Source organism: Barbus barbus (assembly GCF_936440315.1).
Source record: "Barbus barbus genome assembly, chromosome: 42".
NCBI lineage: Eukaryota > Metazoa > Chordata > Actinopteri > Cypriniformes > Cyprinidae > Barbus > Barbus barbus.
In genome coordinates this window covers 10,371,276-10,393,107 of record NC_136720.1, presented here as the reverse complement: position 1 = coordinate 10,393,107, position 21,832 = coordinate 10,371,276, and the positions used below count along the sequence as shown (strand labels likewise).

At 38.1% G+C, this 21,832-nt stretch overlaps 1 protein-coding gene across 1 annotated transcript in view; it reads right to left on the bottom strand.

The window, feature by feature from the left end:
* LOC306861827 (thyrotropin-releasing hormone-degrading ectoenzyme-like) overlaps positions 1–21,832 on the bottom strand; it is a gene marked incomplete at both ends in the record, with an annotated part of 153,406 nt that overhangs the window by 16,239 nt on the left and 115,335 nt on the right. The window contains 4 exons of the mRNA XM_079404314.1: positions 8,886–8,941; positions 9,119–9,252; positions 10,690–10,778; positions 19,016–19,203. Coding sequence (XP_079260440.1) covers positions 8,886–8,941; positions 9,119–9,252; positions 10,690–10,778; positions 19,016–19,203 — 467 coding nt within the window. The remainder of the gene's footprint in view (positions 1–8,885; positions 8,942–9,118; positions 9,253–10,689; positions 10,779–19,015; positions 19,204–21,832) is intronic.

Here is a 21,832-nt window from a genome sequence, read left to right as displayed (position 1 = left end):
TAATTATGGTATTACCATGATCAACATGCATATGTGTTTGTCAAAACATTTTCAGGATTGTATGTCTAAACCTTGAGTTGAACGACTTGCATACACCACCACAAGGGGTGGTGATGGCGCAGTGGATAAGACACATGCCTTTGGTGTGAGAGACCCGGGTTCGAATCCACTGTGAGACACCAATGTGTCCCTGAGCAAGACACTTAACCCCTAGTTGCTCCAGAGGCGTGCGACCTCTGACATATATAGCAATTGTAAGTCGCTTTGGATAAAAGCGTCAGCTAAATTAATAAATGTAAATGTAAATGCATACACCATTGTTTGTATCCAAGCTGTCGTTAACCAGAATAAAGCATTAAACTATGGTCTGAGAAATAATTGTATAACAATAAACAATTAATCAGCCTCTAATGATGCCAAGGCACTTGGAACACTCATCAGCTGTCATTATTTCACACTGATTGCATGGAAATATTCAATATATACTTTCCTGATTTATGTGTGCACAAGACACAAAGATGCAGTCTTGACACTGAGGCAAGAGCTTTTCTGTCTTCACATTAATTATAGTGTGTTTTCAACACAAGACACAGTAGCATATAAATGACTGCAAATCATGTATATATTTTCTTCTTTTATTTGGATCCACAAGACAAGCAACAAAAAAACGGACTCCAAACACACACACACACACACGCACACACACACACTGGCGTAATGGTTTTTATACCGTACAATCCGTATTTTCTATCGCCCTACACCAAACCTACACCTAAACCTACCCCTTTACAGGAAACTTTCTGCTTTTTTGCTTTCTCAAAAAAAAAATTAAAATAATTCTGCATGATTTATAAGCTTTTGTACCCATGGGGACCTCAATTTTGAACTCCACTGTGACACGAGTCCCCATGAGTCTCTGTGTATTCAGGTTTAAGTCCCCACCAGGATATATAAACATGTACACACACACACTACTGTATAAATGCTTTACTACAGCCTTTAATAGAAACTATTAAAGTTTGTATCAAATATTAAAGTGTGATTTTTCAGAGGAAAAATAAAGCATATGACATAATGGTTGTCATTTATATTTAGAGACACTTCCATTATTACCACATTCCAACAGAAGCGGCTGGAATAAGACCATTTAGTTTATCCTTTCCCTTTTCTTTTTGCATTATTCAGGGGAAATATTCTTTAAAATTAAAGAACACAACATGACCATAAAACTATGATGAGGCACTGACGTTTTCCCTGCTGTTAGTGAGCACAGTAATGAATGAGTTGATCACTTTCATGCTTTTGGGACAGTGCACAAAAGGTCAGCGAGTTGAAAATAACAGTATGTGGCTCTTGAACAAAGAGGGAATAGTTTTAACATGATTTGCACGTTTAATTTTTTAATCTCAATGAAAAGTCTGTTTCATTTTTAAACAAGGCAAATGTCACTGACATTGAAATAACTCATGAGTAACATATCAGTCTCCTAAATAAATAATTCTTCTAAATTGGCCTGTAATTGTAGCTCATTTAGTCAGAGCTTTAGCAGAGCATTTCAAACAGGCATATTAAGAAGCTCCATCACTGAAACTCTGAGTCAAATGAGATCTCATAAAAAATATTTTGTCAAAGGAAAAGAATAAAATATTCTAGAAAAAGTCAAAAATATTCTAGTATCGTTCTTTAATACTTTCTTGCTGTTGTGTGAGAAATGACAGAATTTTCGACAGGAGTTGTGCTGTTTTACAAATACCACAAACGAACCTTCTGTCTCTATGGCAACAATCTGCTGATGATGCTAATATCAGGTTAGAAACAGATCAGCGTTTCTATGGAAGTTCAAACTGTTGTGTGTCAAGACAAGTAGCTGGTGATCACAGTAATGACAGCAACTGTTAATTGCTTTAATTTGGTTTAGTAGAACTGAAGCTACACTCAACATAAGCTGCTAATTTAACACTATAATGTGTTGATTGAATGAATTCATTAATTAATAAATAAAAGGAGGCACACACTGGACAAGAAATGTTTGAAAAATTGTAACTGTAAACAGCTGATCACTTTAACCATATGTTTACCATAAAGCATTTAAATTTAATTTCCGTATTTATTAATAAAATAAATTATCACAAATGTTATTCACAAACAAGTCATAAATCTGATCAGTTCTGAATCATATTTATTTATTTATTTATTTAATTATTTATAAGTCTGGGGGCTAGTAGAATTTCTGAACAGCCGGTAACTTAAGGTAAATTAAAAATGTTAGAAGACAAAGTGAAAAAGTACATTTCAAACCCTGTTTAACGTATTTCCTGTTTGTCTTCCTTGTGCTTTTGTTTTGTAGTCTTTTAGTTCGCAGTTTGCCTTGTTTAGTTCCTGTTCTTGTTTCCCCTTGTTAATCACTGATTGATTCCACCTGTGTCTTGTTAGTCTTATTATGCCAGTCTATATAAGACTTTGTGTCTCCATTTGTTACTTGTCTTTCTTTAGTGGTTTGTTGTATTTGTACTGTTCTGTTTTCTACATTTTCTATTTTCCAGTCTTTCTGTCTTTTGGCTATCTGTATTCTCAGTAGCCTACATACACTCAATTTAATTTGTTTTCAATATAAGTTGAATATGACTTTTTTTAATTAACACAAAATCTTTGTAGAGCTGGGAATAGAAAATATTCTAATAACTCTTGTGCTTTAAAGATGCAAAAGCTATGCAATTAACCCAATTATTATATTCATCAATTACTAATGCACTTGAAATATTATCTTTATTCTTAAACTAGGCTTCACTAACATCAGCTTCCTTCTCCTCAACTGATCCAGTAATTCATAATTACAATAAAGGCTGACTGAGCTTTGTGAGGCAGTATTGATCTGTGAGTGACTCCCGTGAGCATCGGGGCAAATAATTATGTAACATCACTCAAGGCAACAGCGCCCATTCAGTTTCCTCAGTCATATGAACACTCTTCATCATCCCTGTAATTTACAGAGAAACAAGACATTTTACACATTGTGATTAATGATGATGCTGCATTTTTAATTTGCAGGTTGGCATCTTCGCTTCTCAAGTACGTAAGAGCCAATAACCTCCTCCACAGATCTGAGCCCTGAGGTTGAACAAGACATCCTGTTAACATCCGCTCTTATTTATTAGGATTAGCTGTAAACAACAGCAGAGATAAACAATATGTACAAACCTGACTGAAATCAAAACTCAGGAACAAAAGGATTTGCTTTCAGTCTTGTTAAGTTTTAATTATCCAGCTCTTCAGTAAACGAGGCCGAGCCGAATAAACAGGCTAAATGAACATGACGTACCACAACGCAGGGGAACAAGTTTCCATTCTCAGCCCAACGTGACGGCAATAAACACAAGTTTCCCTGCAGGTTTGTCGCCAGTTGACTGAATCGTTATGCTTAGGAAACATCTGTGGCCAAAACATTCTCCACATGCCTGTTAAACCCCTGTCTAGCTCAACGTGAGGCGCACAGCGTTTGATGTACAGCAGTGCTAATGCTAGCAGAGCATCTGGCAGCTTCCTCCGTTAGATTGGTGGAAGAATAAAAATGAATGAATTTCACAATATGTACAAAGCAGCACCTGAATACACCACGGGTGGATCTAGAAAATAATTTTTAGGGTGGCATGGGGTCTATGAGGGGTTGCAACACCAAAGCAAGCCCCCATGCATAGTTTTTGTAAATCTAAGGGATTTTTATGATTTTTAATCTTCATTTTTATAAAAATCGTAAGTCCGATCAGTTAGAAAAGATATAGCACACTAAAGCCCTATTCGCACGGGATTAGTATTATCTGGGACCATGTGTGATTTTGAAATTACCCCCCACATCTGAATTTCGTGTGGTGCATTCGCACGGGATAAGCAAAGCCTGTGATTTTACTCGAAATTACTGACTTGTCTCCCGGATACCTGGATGTCAAGGCTTTGAGAGTTCCGTTCTATGGTCCCAATTAGATGGATTAAGAAAAAGAAAAAAAGAAAAGAAACTAATATAGTTTTGTGCCCCGTGTCATTTATATTTCACCAGGTTAAAATAATATCTCAAGCTTTATGCTTGATTTATTTGTAACACATTAAACCTTTTCAGCTTTCTCTTTCTGCAAATTGTATGATGGTCTGCAAAATACTATCAAACACTCCATCGAAGCTCCATTCTTTGCGAAAGATGGATACAAAGGCGCACAGGAAACAAAAACCTTGAAAAATGATATACAACCCGCCAAATTCTGGCCAAATCACAGAGATGCCGATTCGCACGGGACTAATATTATCACAGGACCTCGGTGTTCGGCAAAATATGGTAGGTCATTTGCGGGGGAATTTTTACTTTACAAATTACAGACATGGCCGATTCGCACTGGATTAAGATCACAGACAACCTCCGCAATTATTACAAATGACTGGAGGTCACCAGGTAATACTAATCCCCTGCGAATAGGGCTTAATTGAGATCAGTCTGAAGATCTGGGCTGAGATTGGAATTTGTAGAGTTAAAGCTCTAGGAGGAGTTAGAGTTCTACATTTTAGTCTCAGAAGAATAATAATAAGAAGAAGTTTAAATAGCATTTCAGTAAATTGGCTTCCTCAAGCCATTTTAATTCAGCAATGATCTTCTGGGAACAGATGATTTTTCATTTCAATACTATAAAGTAATCTTTCAGTAGATGAAAAATACTAGAAAAGTTCAAATGCCAAAGAATTGTATATGAACATGGTATGCACCACAATACAGTACAGTAAAAAAATAAATAATAAGTAAATTCAGCATCCTCTGCACATTTGGTCAAATTTCATTAAAGTATACAGTACTATTGCAGTTTCCTGGTCTCCTGACACAAGACTAGCTACTGTATATCTCTAGGCAGTCATTTCTCAGTTCTGAAAACATGCAGTGCATGTGGTTACAAATAAATGTGGTTAAAAATGGTTACAAATTAAATTTGACAGTCACACGTTTGAAGGTGTACAACATGTTCTACAGTTTACTGTACATAAAGAATAGTGAAATTTCCATCATTACTGGTACTGTACTGTAATTATACTGAATGTGTAAGTATAAAACCCATGTAGGCTATATTATTCGTTCAGCTCTCTCCTCTCTCCATTGTAAGGATGCAGAGATTCTGATTGGTGTCATCAGTTTTGCTACCTAATATTTAACTTACTCATTGTTAAACTTTGAGAAATGTGTCTTTGTTTTGAGAACTGAATTAATGGTTTGGGAAAATGGGCCAAGTAAAATCAGTTATATTATGTTAACAATCGAGAAAACTGCAATACAAGTTTCTTACCTAATATGTAAGATTCTTGGGGGGTGGGGGGGGGGGGGTATTGTAAGATTCGCCTGTTTCCTTTTTAAAATAAAAAGTCAGTGACGCGTGAGTCATACAATTGTATTTACACTGCAATAAATGGCTTACCTGTTTCCACTAAAAATAGCTAAAAGATGTTCACCTTTTCGGCATAACTACATACATTTTATTTGATTTGTTATTTCCTTAACGTCTTGTACCTTTGACGGTGTTACAGATGGTGTCACATGGATGGGAACATGCATGGAAATGATATGGAGATGAGGTTATGCATCGTAAAACTAGGCATTGTAAGCTCCATATATGGTGATTTCTGGGAGGAGACGGGGTGGAGATGCACGTATGCACAATCTTCCCCTGACTGGGATCTACAAAGGGATTTTTGAGCGTGTTCTGGCATACGCATGCTTTTATAAATCTGAAAACGTTTGTGCGTACGTACATTTTTAGGATGAAATCAACAGAGAGTTGTATACATGAGGCCCCTGGAGTCCGAGTCAAGTCTCAAGTCATTTAATGGCTTGCTAAAAAAATCCCATTCATAATCCTCATGTATTGAAATCTTCCTATATTTACGAAGCTGTTTTATAGGCTATAGACAAAATCTATGATCTGATCTATGATCTGCTTTTTTTATTTTTTTTAAAAAGATGTATTAAGATGTAAGGTTAATGTACATCCAGCCTGTTACTTATGTTTTAATCCATTCTCATGTTCAAAACAGTTTTTTCTGTAATCAAATTCTATAATAAGAGTCCTGTCTACCATGACACATAAGGAAATATACAGATATTACAAAACCACACAAATCAAGTATTTCTTTTTGATAAAATTCAGGGGTATTCAATTAAAGTTCCAAAAGGTGCGGCCGCTTCCAAGCAAATGTCCGGACAAAAATAAATAAAGAAATATATATATATATATAAATAACTAAATAAATAACTAAATAACTAGATTTGCAGCATTGTTTCTGTTGTTGTTAAAATAACCGTGTCATCCGCAGCACTTAAACTTGGTGCCGGTGCGCATCCGGAGAGAAAGAGAAAGCACAAGGAGCTGAAAGGGCTTGAATTAAACGCATTTGGCTTTAGATAAAAATACTAGAGTATATCGCACTGAAAGATATTTGCCATAACGCTTATGTGATCCGCAACGCTGTTTTTGTTGCGCTGCTCACTTAAAATGGTGCTGCTGTTACGGCTCGCGGTCCGGATGGATGCTGGGGTGCGGATCCGGTCCACCTTTTGAAAATCAGTTATATAAGTATTTAAGGATAAAAGACTCAAGTTGCTTTTAAAATATTCACGAGTCCTTTTCCTTGAGTCAAGTCTGGAGTAATTTCAGGTCGAGTCTGAGTCAAACCTGAAGTCCATAAAAATGCGACTCGAGTCCGAGTCACTAACTTGAGTGCCCATCTCTGGCGAGTAACCCTCATATGCCTCTGGGGATTGGCCCTTAGATTAAATCCCCTGGCTCAGAGCCACAACTGTAATGGTCTCATGTGCAAGACGTCCAAAGGTTTCACATGGATGCAGTCGCCATGAATCCTAGAACTTTCTAAAAGTATTGTACAGTAACTTTGATTTATTTGTAACACATTAAACCTTTTCAGCTTTCTCTTTCTGCAAATTGTATGGTGTAGCGATATGACGGCACCCAAAATACTATCAAACACTCCAAACAGGTTCAACCGAATATGTAACATCTCACTGGAGATCGCTGACCCCCAAAAAACCAGTGGTGGCGGAAGTTGTACAGCGATCCCCAAAGGGTGCCGGGAAAGAGCCCTTACTCTCCTCGTTTGAGTTTTCCATGGCCCTCCCCGAAGGGATTTACCCATTGTCCCGGGCACAGCCTCAGGACTTCCTTCTGGTTTTAAAGACCGTTTTTTAGGTACACCGCATCGAGAGTAGCTTTTGATAGGGAACACAATATCCAAGAAAGTCCATCAGTGATACTAAAAACACTGTTTTGGCTGCCGACTGATTCTACCTGCCAGTGATCGAATTTCCTTCAGAATGAGTAAGAGTTTTGTATTAAACAGAGAGGACCTTAGGGAGAGCAGTCGTTTCCTGAAGGGACTAATGGCAGCTTAGCAGCCTGTGGCACTATAAACTCTCAGAGGAGGTTCTATCTCTCTTTACCTTTATTGTTCTGTCGCTCCCTCCTCTCACATTAATGGACGTTCATGAGTTTACAGCTACTGATGAAGCTCTGAAGGATTGATACAATGAGGCAGCAGTGGAAAGGTGGGGACACAAAGGTTTTCCCTCGCTTTCTTAGTATCTGCTATTGCAGTAACGGCTCAATAGTCTCAGCACAGGTCTCATTTTGATGAGCTAAAAGGGTTTTCTTCTGTAATGCCTTCAGGCTAAAGGAGAAAAGAGAATTACAGTACAAGAACTGCATCTGTCAGTATTGAACGTCTTACTGAAGTTGTTTGTGATGGATAGCTTTTTCAAAGAAAATCTGTGGTACCTTTGAGATTTAGGTTTTTTCAAAGGTTCATTTACATCACTGCTGATTGGCTAATTCTCTCGGAGTGATTACCAAGGTCCACTTCAGAAAAGTATCATATGGAGATTTCAAATACAGACTACATGACAGGATTTGATCATAATAATTCTTCTGGCATCAGTAGATCAAACAGAATCTGAACACTATATCTGGTGATGGTATTTTAATTCGCTTGGAGAGCAGTATGGAAGTATGCAGCTTCAGAGGATGTGAAACAAACACTTTATGTAGAAAACTAATGAGACAGTTTTGCAATCTCATCCAAAATAATGTCTCGGCTGACATGTGATCAGACCTGAGATGAATGTTAATACCAAGACTGAATAAGTGTTCAACTCTTGCAACTCTTAGACTTCCATACAGATCTGTCAGTCATGATGAAATCTTCTGAAATCCCAAGAAGATGAAGATCCATTTTCACTGCTCTCTTCTGCAACTTTAGGTATAAGCGCCTTGTCTGTTCTTTGACGTTCATGAAAAAATCTTCTTTTATTATAAAGCTCTTTTGGGGAAATTAGGTTTTAGAAATTCAAGATTCATCCACTCAGTGTCATTCATAAATGCAACTTATTATTATAACAGACATTTGGAAGTAGTTTTTTTTTATGAAAATAATAATTTAAATGTAGGTCAACTTTAAAAAATTTAAAAAAATTAAACCTTTTAAAACCATAATGGAATAAAATAAATTGGCATTTTTAGTCAGTAAAATTGAAATATATGTAGATTTAATTGCTTAATTTTTACCATAGTGAAGTTCATGGAGATTAACTGTTTGATGTGTTTTTTTGCTGAAAATCTAGACTTGGTCTCAACAGGCTTTTATACTCCAAGAGTTTTTCCTCACTGGTAGGTGAACGAGCCACTGAAATGATGTGACAGTTACAGTGACAATAAAAAGCAGCACACAAATAAAGCTGAATTAGACTGAATAGTCCAGCGGGTCTCTGTGGGGGTGTGAAGGACATTAAATGCATCTGTAGAGCAGGTTTCAGGCTCTGAATGACTCTGTGTGCAACAAACTGAACCCACCTCGCCAGGTTGAAGACGTCATCAATCAGACCGGCCCTGTTGCCCACAGAGATGATCTGCCGGTGGAGAACAAGCAGAGACATTTATAATGCAGCAGGAACCATGCAGGAGAGACAGGAGTGAAGAGGAGAATGAGGAAAAGGAAGGATCGTGACAGAAAAGTGGAAAGAAAACTCAAATGAATTACTCAAAAAGGAAAGATGATGGACTGACAGAGGTGGAAGAAAGATTACCGTTGGGTTGGTCTTCAGCTGCTGAATAAGAAGTCTCCAGTTGTGAAGGTCATAGTTCACTCTGAAGTAGCCCGTTTGATTGATGTTGCCCAGCAACCACCTCTCACCGTCCATGTGACCCACTCTGTGCGTCTCTATAAATACACAAGTGAAAAAAGAGCATGAAACAAACGTTTAATGACACATCTGACAGCTCACTGTAGCTCGACTCACACTCATATAAGCAGAAACACACCAAATGACATCTAGATGCTCACAGACAGATGTGAATATCATTAGATAACAGAAAGTAAAGAAATGAAATATATTTCTAATGAAATATTTCAGAAAATTAAACAAGCTGCTCACTGTAGTTCATATGGACTGATATATTCTGCCTGACAGTGCACTCACAAAGATTTTTATTCATATCAATGTTTAAAAATTTCAGTGCATTTATCATCTTTGGAATGAACTCATAAAAGCAGTCCTGCATGAAAATATACGAGACCATGCATTCAGCATTTCGTAATGCACACCATCTGTAATCTAATATGTTTGCCACGTTCTCATCTTGTAATATTCCAGCTAGACCTTGTACTTTTTCATGGATAACAAATGCGCTGGTTAAGTGCTTTCAAGTGCTTGTGGACTCAATGCGTTTGAAGTGTATCGTGATCCAGGGAGCATCCAAGCGTCAGCGGGCAGATTGTAAGAGTCAGGCGGTGAGTTAATGCATATAAATGGGGTCTCTATGTTACAGTCTCTGTTTCTCTGTCTGAGCTCCTGTGCATCTGCATTGTAGCCCTGATGAGGGCTGTTTTTAAAGGAAGGTGAGCTGAAAATGGAGGCTGTTAAATGGTCTCACAATCAGAGGAACTCTTGAGTCACAGGGATCACTCGCAGGGATCACTTGCAGACCAAATTCAATTCTGGCTCTTGGAATTTGACTCGCTGTGCCTCCATCAGAAGAAAATCCACCTCGTTTTCCCAATGGAGGGGAAAGGAATGGAACAGAATTGAATTTAATGATGGTGGAAGTGGAGCTGCTGTGTGAATGTGTGACTCAGAGAGTAATAGTATTTTGAATGTATTGTAAAAGGACATTTACATAAAAGCACTCTTGAGAGCTGATTTAGTCAAATTTAATGAGGAAATCCAATTAAATTTGTACTTTTATCTGTTTTTATATGTCGCTGGCTAATATGACAGCAGTTGTCGACTTCAAAGGTCAAGGACAAGACACACAATTACCTTTTCAGATCTAAAAAAATGTATTTAAAAAATCAATGTATATAATGATTATTATTCCTATTCTCTGACTAGTATGTTTTTAATTTCTTCTTATTAACATTCATTCTGATATTTTTGAGAGTCAAAAATGTCAGGTTGATAGCAACAGCAGAATGAAGGAAAAGCCTATTGCTTTTTAAGTATAATAACATTTATAAAATGCTTCATTTGTCAGGTAAATAAAATCCATAAAGTGCAACAAACATGGAAACAATATCCTGAGGATTCGCTTGATTATTTTTCAGGATCAATAAGTCTCTTAAAATATTGTATCAGATAATTTGTTGCATGATTGGTACCTGTTTTATTGGAGACCCAGATGATGGTCTCTGTTGATATGTGACTGGAGTTTCCCACTGCGAGTGTCAGCGGTATTTGCCACTGGAAGCTGAAATGAGACAAAGAGAGAACTAACAGCTTCTATTTGATCTCCGGGTTTAAATTTCACTGCCACAGATCGTACTGTATGACGCATATGACTGTATGATCTCACACATATGGACTCCCACGACTTAATGGGATTGTGGGATATATTTGTGCGATCTCTGTCTCGGCACCAGCAGGCAAAGTGACAAAATCAGAAATATCAGATGATTGTGAAGCTGAAAGAAAGCCCAGCAGTGTCAAAGCTCAAAGAAATCAGCTTTAATTTTTTCCCAGAGTGCTTTGCTATCTCTCTATCACACACTCACAGCTGTATCACTCGTCACCCGATCGCTGTCATGTTCTGTGTCGCCACCTCATTTTGACGTCGATTCATCTGTGAGTGTGTGCTTTCATGTGTTAGTGTGTGTATGAACATCCCTAGGTATGAGTGCACATCCAGTAAAAGCCTGCCTGACAGCTGCCACAATGGATGGCCGCCCCTCTTTCAGCTGTCAAAATGGCTGACACACAGGTGGACGTGGTCTGCTGTCTGCCAGCGTAAATTACCCCAGACGACAAGATCACAGCAGAGCCGACCAACAGCAACAAATACTCTGACATTAACAGATCTAATGCAAGATTGAATCATTTAGACAAGCTCCAAACAACATATTGTAACTTTACTTTAACTATTTTCCTCGTTCTTTAAAAAATATTTCATTGACTGAGAAAAGTTTTTATAGGTAGGGGACAATAGGGATAAAGCCGCATCAGGGTAAGAATATGTACAACACAAGTGTATTTATTGAATAAAAGTAAATTTGAACTATTTTATGCAACAAAATAAACTAAATATGGTACCACCTTTGTTGAAGTGATTTTAATAAACAAGTATTAACTTTGATATTATGCAAAACATATTACTTTAGTTAAAGTATTTGTATCAGTCATTCTGGGGGCCTTTTGTCCCATGCTGGTAAGACTTTTACCCTAAACAAAACAAACTATGATTTCATTTCCCATGACATGTATCGTTAAATAAAAAGCCACAATCAATCACGATGGCAGCAGTATAGCACATTTCCCTTAAGGTTTGCCATTAATCCCATTTCACTTTATTCAGTGCCTGATAAGAAATGATAGAATACCACATAATGGTGTTTTCAATCTTAATCATGAAAATATGTTAATGAATGTCTTTTAAATCACATATCACATCATATTGAAGCTAAGATGTTTAAAACAATACATCTTTCTTTGTTTTCAGTTTGCCTTTGGTTAGCAAGTTAACAGTTCAGTTTACTCTCTTGGCTTACCACTAAATCCCTTCGGTTAGCAACCTTGCTTACTTAGCATACTGCTAACTGCTAAAGAACGCTCTGTTCATTAGCTAAATAAACAAGACATAGTGATACGTAATGTTTTAGCTTAAGGCAAAATCCTTAAAAATACTCAGAACACCTAAGCAAACATACCCCCGGTTTCACAGACAAGGCTTAAGCCTAGTCCTGGTCTAAATTGGAAGTCTGAGCTGTTTCAACTGAATTAAATTGCAATGACTGATCATAAAATATATCAGTGCCTTTGTTTTGTCTCAAGATGCACCCCAGTAATGTTTTTTTTTCAAAGCATGTTTATAAAAATTACTTAAATGTCCTAATTGAACTTTGGCCTAATCCTGGCTTAGTCTAAACCCTGTAAACCATCACAGCAGCCTAGCATCGTAGCAGTGAACTTTACAGAGGCACGCACCCCATTTTCTTCATAAAATGTCAAACTTTAGTCATCTAATATGAGAAGAGCAGCCTGGATTATTTGTTGACATCAGTCTCGGCTGTGGGGAATGGGTTGGATCATTAGGAATTTGTGTTAGTTGGAAAACTGACAGGAATGGACAAAATCCTTTCCGGCTGCTGCGGTGACTCACCTCAATTCATTCATAAGATGATTTTCATTGTTTAATGTGTCTAAATTATGTCTGAATAAAACGAAATGAGGATTATTTGTAAAAGTGACTGATACTAGATAATAAAACAATGATGACAACATTTAACTTCAGCCATTTCAGCAGAAACAGCTGTAAACAGCAGACACTGGAGATGCTGGAATGAAAGTTCACAGTATATCACAGAGGAAACTATAGCACAGTCAGGAAGACATTATGCATAAAATGAAGCAATATGATCCTGCTGGGAAGCTGTATTTAATTGCATATGTGTGTAAGGGCACTATAGAGTGAGATTCTGTGCTAGACGAGCGCTGATAATAATACTTGTGAATTCCAGTGATAATAGAAGCATCTGTGTGTGTTCAGATGAAACCACACACTGATACATTTACATAAAACTCTGTTCATCAGTGGGATTGAACAAGAGAAGAAAGCAAAAGAAAATTAAAGTTCTCCACAGGCTGGTTATTTGGTGGCTCATGTTTATGTTCATTTATGGAAGCGTCTGTTATCATCATCGTTATTTACATCCCTCAGGAACTTTGTGTTATGGCCCAGAGCTTTAGCTAAAACACGAATCAAGATTTCAGTCTCTGTTGCAGATGGGCACAGTCATCTTGTTATATTATGGAAAGAAGCAATGTTTGTTAGCTGAGGGTCAGTTGTTCTAAATGGACAAGAATATATGAATAAAAGCAAAACAAATATAAATTTATATATTTGCAATTCCTAAGCTTTTAACATTTTATCACCACTGCAAAAGAGTAACAGCTGCATTGTGTCTACATTTAAAATCCACTGTGATTAACCAGCATCCTCTCTCTCTCTCTCTTTTCTCATTGGTTGTGAGGTCTCAGTCTCACTGTCTTTCTGTGCGGGTGTGATAATATCTCAGGCTCTCTTTAGGGACGGCTGGCGTTTGCAGTCTATAATGAGTCACTGGGGGCTTTTGTAGCTCAACATGTGCGATAGATCCTCACAACACTTTTATCCAACACCAGCTGCACAGAAGAGAGGAAAAAAAAAAGTGTCTTCATTTGAAACCTTCCATGGATTCACACATGCTGGAGTTTGTTTTGAACTTGAGCTGTTGTAGTTATTTAGGGTATGTTGTGTAGACTTGCTTTAGACTTTCAGTCAATCATCCAGCAATGGTTTGAAACCACTGAGACTGGACAAAAGAAGATGAAGATGTTCTGCTGGATGGGCTATAGAAGAAAGGCTGAACATCTGCTTTAACAAAGAGGTTGGTGGTGGATTTCTGGAACAGTCTGTAACAAAATTTTGAAAGAACATCTTTTTGCTGAACACTGCCAAATCAAGGTTTTTAAACGTTAAAAGCAGCCTTTAAAATCATCCATCAGCTAACATGCAAATTGGAAAAGCCCACATTGTACATGTGCAAGACTTCATAAAAGATTTTTTCAATGACTGACATCAACATACAGAGACAGTAATGTATAGACACAAAATCATTCATAGTGAAAATCATTCCTTACTTTAAAGGGGTCATCGGATGCAAAATTTACTTTACAGGTTGTTTGAACATAAATGTGTGTTGGAAGTGTGTGTACACATCCATCCTGTAAAGATAAAAATCCACCCAGTGGTTTTTTTAAAATCCCCCTTCTCAAATCAGACTGTTCTGAGGTTCCTGTCAGAATGACGTTGTTCTGCACAGACCACTCCCACGATAGTTGATTGACACCAGCTTCTTACCTTAGACCTGCCCTGAGTGAGCTGAGAGCTGTCCGCCTCCGGTGCAGGGGAAGATTAGATGTCCCCGATTAAGCAATTGAAGTGTTTAGTTGTTGGATGTAATAATGAATAAAGCAGTCGTCATTTACTCCCGACATCTGAGCCGCTGAAGAGGCAGAGGATTCGTTACTTTCACTTTGAAGTGAATGTGCCGATCCCCGATCTACATAAATGCATCTATGTTCGCCCGAATCATTCGTGATCCAGCTTTATCTACAGCAGAATTGAGTATAAGGGTTTTTATGAATCTTTGCAAATTCTTTCCTAATAATGTGCTAGTTAGCCAGTTTTGCGGCTGAAGTTTAGTATTATGTTTTTTATGGTCCTCTTTATTATTTGCTACTCGCTTGGATGTTTTGAAGTTCAAAACTCTTAACATACAACTGTTTTAATTATTTTTATTTTTTTTAATTTGTAATTATTTTAAAAAGTACTTAATTACTCATGTAAGGATATATAAATCTAAGGATTTTAAAATTCTCAATTAATTAATAAGGGGGAAAAAAGAGCTAGCTAGCTCTTTGCTCGCTGGATTATGAAGCTGCTTTAACAGAATACCAAAGTGCAGCAAAAAGCCAGCATGTTTTGAGTACAATGGTGTGAAATAAATGTCCTTTTCTGTGGTTTTCTGTGGAGTTTGGATCTCAGTCGGACTGTGGACCCTCTATGAACTTTAATGAGATAGCAGTGGACATGAAACACACTGAAGGGGTGTAAAATACATTAAACTGACCTTCTCTGTTTTCTTTTTGTTGCTGCCAGTGTTTCTGTCAGCACATTTTACTAGGCTGGCTTAAAGCCTCAAGTGAGGTGTTACGCTGCATTTACAAAGGTACCAAATCCCCCTGCGTTCTGGCAGGTTGTCTGGTACTCAGCTGAAAACCCGCCTGAGGGGCAAAGCAGGAAAGAGACGCCCCCTACTCGCAACACGGCTTAGCTATTGATTCTTGGAGCAGTTCTGCTTCCGAACGCCTCTGCAGAAGACCGTCACACTCAAAAAACACGTTTATGTAGGAGGAGACGTTCAAAGGAAGGTGGCTGTGTCTGCTCTGAACAAATGAACTCCGGAAAGAGAGGAACACACAGATTTCTACCTGTTATGTTTCATATTTATGACACCAGATGGAGAGTTAGCCTAGCCACGTAAAAGCAAGGAGCCTTTGATCTGCAGATGATAAATCAGATAATTTTATGAAGAGAGAAATTCACTAGAATTATTATTATCTCCTATTTCTAACTAATAGATTTTATTTTTTAACCACATTTAGTCAAAAAGCCACAATGAAAATATTCCAAACAGATTACATGCTACATTTTCTCAAATTACAGGTGTTTGGCAGTGATGTTCTCAATTTAAGAAACTGTATCACTAAATGGCTTTATCAATCTAAATGGCAAAATTGCCTAACAACACACTCCACACACTCAAACTGACAGTACAGCATTAAAATTAAATTCTTGGCTCAATTATTGTGCTGCTAACAGTGTCTGATCCAAAACAAAAGCAGGATTTCTAAAACGGATCAGAGGCGGTATTGAATTATTCATCTCACTCTAACGAAGAATTAAACTCTATCTGCCAGTGACACACGCAGTTTTCCGTGACGACTCAGACGGATGCCAAACATCATGTGGTGGTGACGGGTTAGCACGGGTCGCTAATAATAAATGAAATGCTCAGTTAATAGCTGCTTGATAGCCAGTGAAAACCAGCAAACCATTTTAGACTGGTTAAAGCTGTTTTTCCTTAGCAGGGGCAATAAAGACAGACATCAAAAGATATGCTAAGCAGTGAACTATTCAGATCCCTCAGATAAGCGAGCAAATCCTTCGGGTCTTCATGCTGTTGTGGGGCACTAGGCTAGTCTTTTGCTGTCTTGCTGTGCTTGTAATCTCCAGATGGTTTATTCTTCTGTATTTCTTCCAAAATAAATCTAGTTTGAGCGACTAATGGAGCTCAAGCGTAGTTCAGGCAGATCACGGCGTGACTGCAGCATCAGCTGACACTGCTGTTGAAAAGCTTCTGTTTGTTATTGGAATGCTGTTGCAGTCTTTTGTTATCGTCAACATGCTAAATACACTTTGGTGTTATGGGAAATGTATCATTGTTGTCAGTTGTTGTCAGATTTCATTGGTGATTTAAAATATTAATTTAATCATAGGCTTGGCGATCAGTTTGGGGGAATTTGATGTTTCCCCATTTAAAGAAATAGTAGCTGCACTTGCATGCCCAAAGATGGCCGCCAAGTGACATGACTTGCCTTAAAGGGACTTTGAATATTTTCAGTGAGTAGCTAAAGCCTGTTTGAGTCGCTAAATATCTCTAGATGACATTATATGCCTTATAGCATATTCATTACCTGCATTGCATTCTACCTATTGTCAGCATTTTATTGTTCACTTCTCTGCTACTCTCTGTGCTCACATACTGTATTTAATACAGCCATATTGCATAAACCGTCCATAATTCTTTTGTTGTCAGACAGTTTGAAATAGTAATTGAAATGCTCTTTTAAATTCTGATTTATAATCCAAATATTGTCTGACAAAATCTCTATATACATAAAACATTGCTTGTCGCTAGGCACTTGGAAAAGTCGTCTGGAAGGGTCTGGAAGTCGTTATCTAGCAATAAGTTGCATAACTGTTGCACTGACGGGAGGAAGTGCAGCACGCACAGTGGCCGATAGGTCCCGCCTTCTAAGTTATGAGCCATTTGCTGATGGATTAAGTAGCTTCTGCTGCTGTTGGAGGCTCCAGTTGCTGTGGAGGCAGTCGGTGCTCTGAGATGCGCATTTAGGACAGCGCATTACTTAAGCATTGACTGGTCAGCCTGAGAAAACACAATTCGGGATTCATGTGTTTAGAACATTACGAGACAGTCATTGTCAGACTTCTTTGGCGATTTTAATGATGATGTTTAGTCAGAGACTAGGTGATAACCTTTGATGGAGTGGTGTTTCCCCGTTCAAGGATAGAGGAGCTGCACTGCCTAACTGAGAGGCATTTCAAGGACTGATTCATGAAGTGACTAGCCTAGAAGGGACTTTGATGGCACGGACATTCCACTGGCTACATGTGACTTCATTTCAACTGTGCTGTAGTCTGATTTCAACATATTAAGAGGGTCCACATTAACACAGATATTTAGCCTTTCATTCTTCACACCATTTCTCTAGGGCCGCAGGTCAGCGTAGCTACATTGAAATTATTCCAAAAAACGCTCATTTATCAATAGTGTGATAATGCTATTCATGCTAGCACAACATCATCTTCAGTCCCTCTATGCCTACGTTAAGGAGGCAATGTTGCCTAGCTTCAAGCAGCTAACTTTGTACTTAATTTTGTTTGGGGGAATATTACTCAAGCATTATTTCTTCTTCTCATGGAGTTATTCAACATTATGTCTGATATACATCAATTCTAGTTTATCCTCAACAGTTATCCTGTCAGAGATCAGCTTCCTGATCATAATTGAAATACACTATCTTCACCAGCTGAGACGAGAGTATTCGCTAAGAGACAATCAGCCTGTACGCAGGGGACGGGAAGTTGAACAGAGAAGACCAATAGATGAGAGTAGGAGGTACACAGACCAAAGTCCACTGATGGTTCGGGGACATCTGATTGAGGAAGCGCAGTAGTTCATCAACCTTGTGAGCATAGTGGGCACTGATGGAGGGACATAGGCTGAATCAACAGCCAAATAAAGAAGATCAATGGAGACATTGGAGTAGAGGCTTTCCAAGAAGACCTGGAAGACATTGGCATCCAATGGGAAGATGTGGATAATATGGCCATGGAATGTCTTGTTGCCCATCGTGCCAACACGTGACCTGATCTGATAATGGTGAAATCTCTGCAGAGTAAGAAGTTACTCTGTTTAAATATTAAGGCATACTACCTCTCCTAACCATCCAGAAAGTGCACTCCCTGAATGATCTTAGAACTGAACTTACTACGTCTTTGTGTTGGGGGGTTCAAAGCTCAGTGAGGTTTGCCTGTGGATTAGCTCAGAACTGAACCCTCCAGAGCGAAGCCTGCCGCCAAACATAAAGTTCAGGACCTCTACAATATTCTGACATCGAACAGAGTGCTCCTGACTGAAATCTAGTTTGAGCGACGAATGGAGCTCAAGCATAGTTCAGGCAGACCACGGTGTGACTGCAGCATCAGCTGATTGTAACTCATCCCACTACAATTAATAAGATGTATAAGATCTGACTGAACTTAATATTTAATCTAATTTTTAATCTAAATCGGTTCATATTCTCTTCAGCTGCAGAACTACTAGGATCCTTTTTTCTGTCTGAGTTTGATCTGATCACAGGAAACTATCAGTGAATTCTGGGGGGAGAATCACTGACTGTGGGCTTTTTACATTATTCAGCATTGCAGTGTTTGGCAAACGAACAGGCCTCTGCTCCATATATTATTGTGGATCTTCTGCAACAATGTATGAGCTCATGGAGAATCAATGTCAAGAGGTCAGTTGACTGATGGTGTTTCATTTTCATGTAACAACCTGTCACGATTGACTTATGGCAGACTACCTTTTGTTGAACATCTCAGGATTCTGGATCTTGGCATCTGTGTCATAGACGAAGTGCTCTTGTGAGATGGTGACACTGTTGTCAAGACTGTCGTTCTTGCTGATGGTGACGACAGGGTAACCCATCTGCAGCGTCCAGCGGCCCATGACCTGCGTGATGTTGGTGTCCTTTCCCTCGCACTGCATGGCCTGTGACACAAAATATATACATCAAAATACGTCATACCGAGGGGTGAGAACCAGAAAGGAGTAAGTGACATTTCACCAACTTTACATGAGAGCCAAAACAAAAATTTTACCATAGTTTGATCTGACTTTGTGTACTGATTTCAATTGTTTATAATAAAAAAATTGTACGCTCATGGATGACAGTACTTTTGCCAGTAGAAAGAGTACTTTCATTTCATTTGATATATATATATATATATATATATATATATATATATATATATATATATATATATGTATATATATATATATATATATATATATATATATATATATATATATATATATATGTATATATATATATATATATATATATATATATATATATATATATATATATATATATGTATATATATATCTCCATTTCACCAAAAATGTCACTTACGCCATTCTGGTTCTCACCCCTCCATACATACACAAATCACCATGTTGGATGTCTAATGGTAGTAGAAGGTGCAAATAAAACATATTGTGTCTGATAGTGTAAGGTGAGTGAAAATTAATTCCGATTTGATGTCTTTAATTACAGATACATGAATCTAAACTGATTCAACTTTTCTTTGTCTTTCAAAACTATAATGGATGTAAATAAAACTCTTCCCGGTCTTTTAATTAAAAACTCTTTATAAATAGAAAGGTGATTAAACTTCACCGTTCTCTTAAACCGCATATGCAGAAACATCACAATTCAATTTCCAGTTATCTAATCTCTCTATACAAGAGCAATGCTTGTAAAAGAGCAGAGCTAGATTTATAAGTCGGATTTCTTCAGAGGAAGCTGCTCCTCCTATTTTAAAGAAGTAAAACATAACATTGGATCTCACGGCTCATTAATGAGGAAAGCTCGTAATGTGACTGAGTTTTGTCCGTGAGGGAAATATACTGTGTACACGGTTCCTCATTCTTTGAAAATGCTACTATAAATGGCTCAGTACGGTGGACAACTGCCAGTTTTCTGTATGAGTTGTTTTCAAAAGCTCTCTGTATGTATGAGGGATATAAAGCTTTATGGAGTTTCGTTTTCTTTTCACCTTGAGTTGCTGAATCCATTTAAAAAGAAAGGTACAGTAGTTGACTGCAAAATATTGGAAATTAATCATCTCTCATTCAAGAACTGCCAATGCAAAGTCAGTATTTTGAGGTTTAATTTCAGTTCAGATACAGCTGTCTGTGACTGAAGTAGACAGCGAGGCAGCTCCCTAGCTTTTGGATCATAGCGAATGTCAGTGGCTCCACAGATATTGTCCATCATTTATATACATCGAATCCTAAAGAGCTGCAGAGGCCACTCTGTAGTTTTGTATGAAACTGGTTGTAAACCGGTGGAGATTTACAATGTTTCTGCAGCAGCACAGAGTCAGTGTGTTGTGGAGACCCATGGGATTGGAAGGGGAATGTGTTGGCAGGAACAAAAGTGCTCTGTCAGGCTCTCTTGCATTCTGCAAACCTCAACCTGACTAGATCATTTGAGCATCTGCACTTCCCTTCTCCAGTGTAACTGGGACACTCTTGCTTATAACAGATGATTATGACCATTATGAGTATTAAAATCTGAGACTAACCAAGCTTGCATGAGATGACTCTGCTATTATGGAAAACATCAAATGAGACCAGACGACTTCTCACAGCTGTCAATGACTCATGGTTTGTTTACAGTGTAAATACAGAAGAGGCTCTGCAGAGGCTGTTGATGACGGCAGCTGATGTTCCTCCATTATGAATCATTTTCTATAGGACAGCTCTCAGGAAGCTACTGTTCCTTTGCCCTGGCGGATATAATTATAGGAAGTGAAGGCCGGTCCAGCGATGGGTCGTGAGCTTGACAAAGGGCTTTGTGGGAGCTAAGCACTGCCAGATTATTGCAGCAAATTGGATTTCATGAATAGCTAATGAACACAGAGCATATCAGTATTCATTAGATGATGGGCTGTCACGGACTGTTAGTGTAGCTAAATTCGTCAGTGCCTGACAAACACGGCCACTGAGAGGATACCGAGGTCCAGGACCCTTTCACATAAATTCACCTTTAAATCTGTTCTGTTTTGAAAGAGAAAATTAAGAAGCCACACATCAGCCGGCATTTGTGAGAGTGATGTGAATGAAAAAATGTTTCATACGACGCTGATAGCTGCTAAATGTCCTGTTGTTCCATTACAAACTATAATAACTTTGAGATTACGCTTGAAAGTAATCTCATTAAAGTCATGACACTTTGTGAGATGAGCGAGAGGGGACTTGCTGAGAGTCCTCTTGTTTTAAAAGCGCATCTCTGTGCTTTGAGATGATGACTTGAACTCAGTGCTTAACTTCACTGTGATTATAGCTGTTGGCTACGACCGTTTACTTCCTCATGTGCTAGCAGTTCTTCTCACTCCTACTTTTAGTGTCTAAATCGGTTTGTTTGTAATATTGTTTGTATTATTTACAACTGCACTACACAGGTGAGCTATCATAGTAGCATAATGTAGCACCACACATCCCGCCTAAATTCATATCGTCATCTGACCAATTTCATCTTAAGCTGCATGTCATCAGTTAGATGTGGGATATCCTTACTTGATACCTCCATCCATTAAGGGTGTTCGGTTGA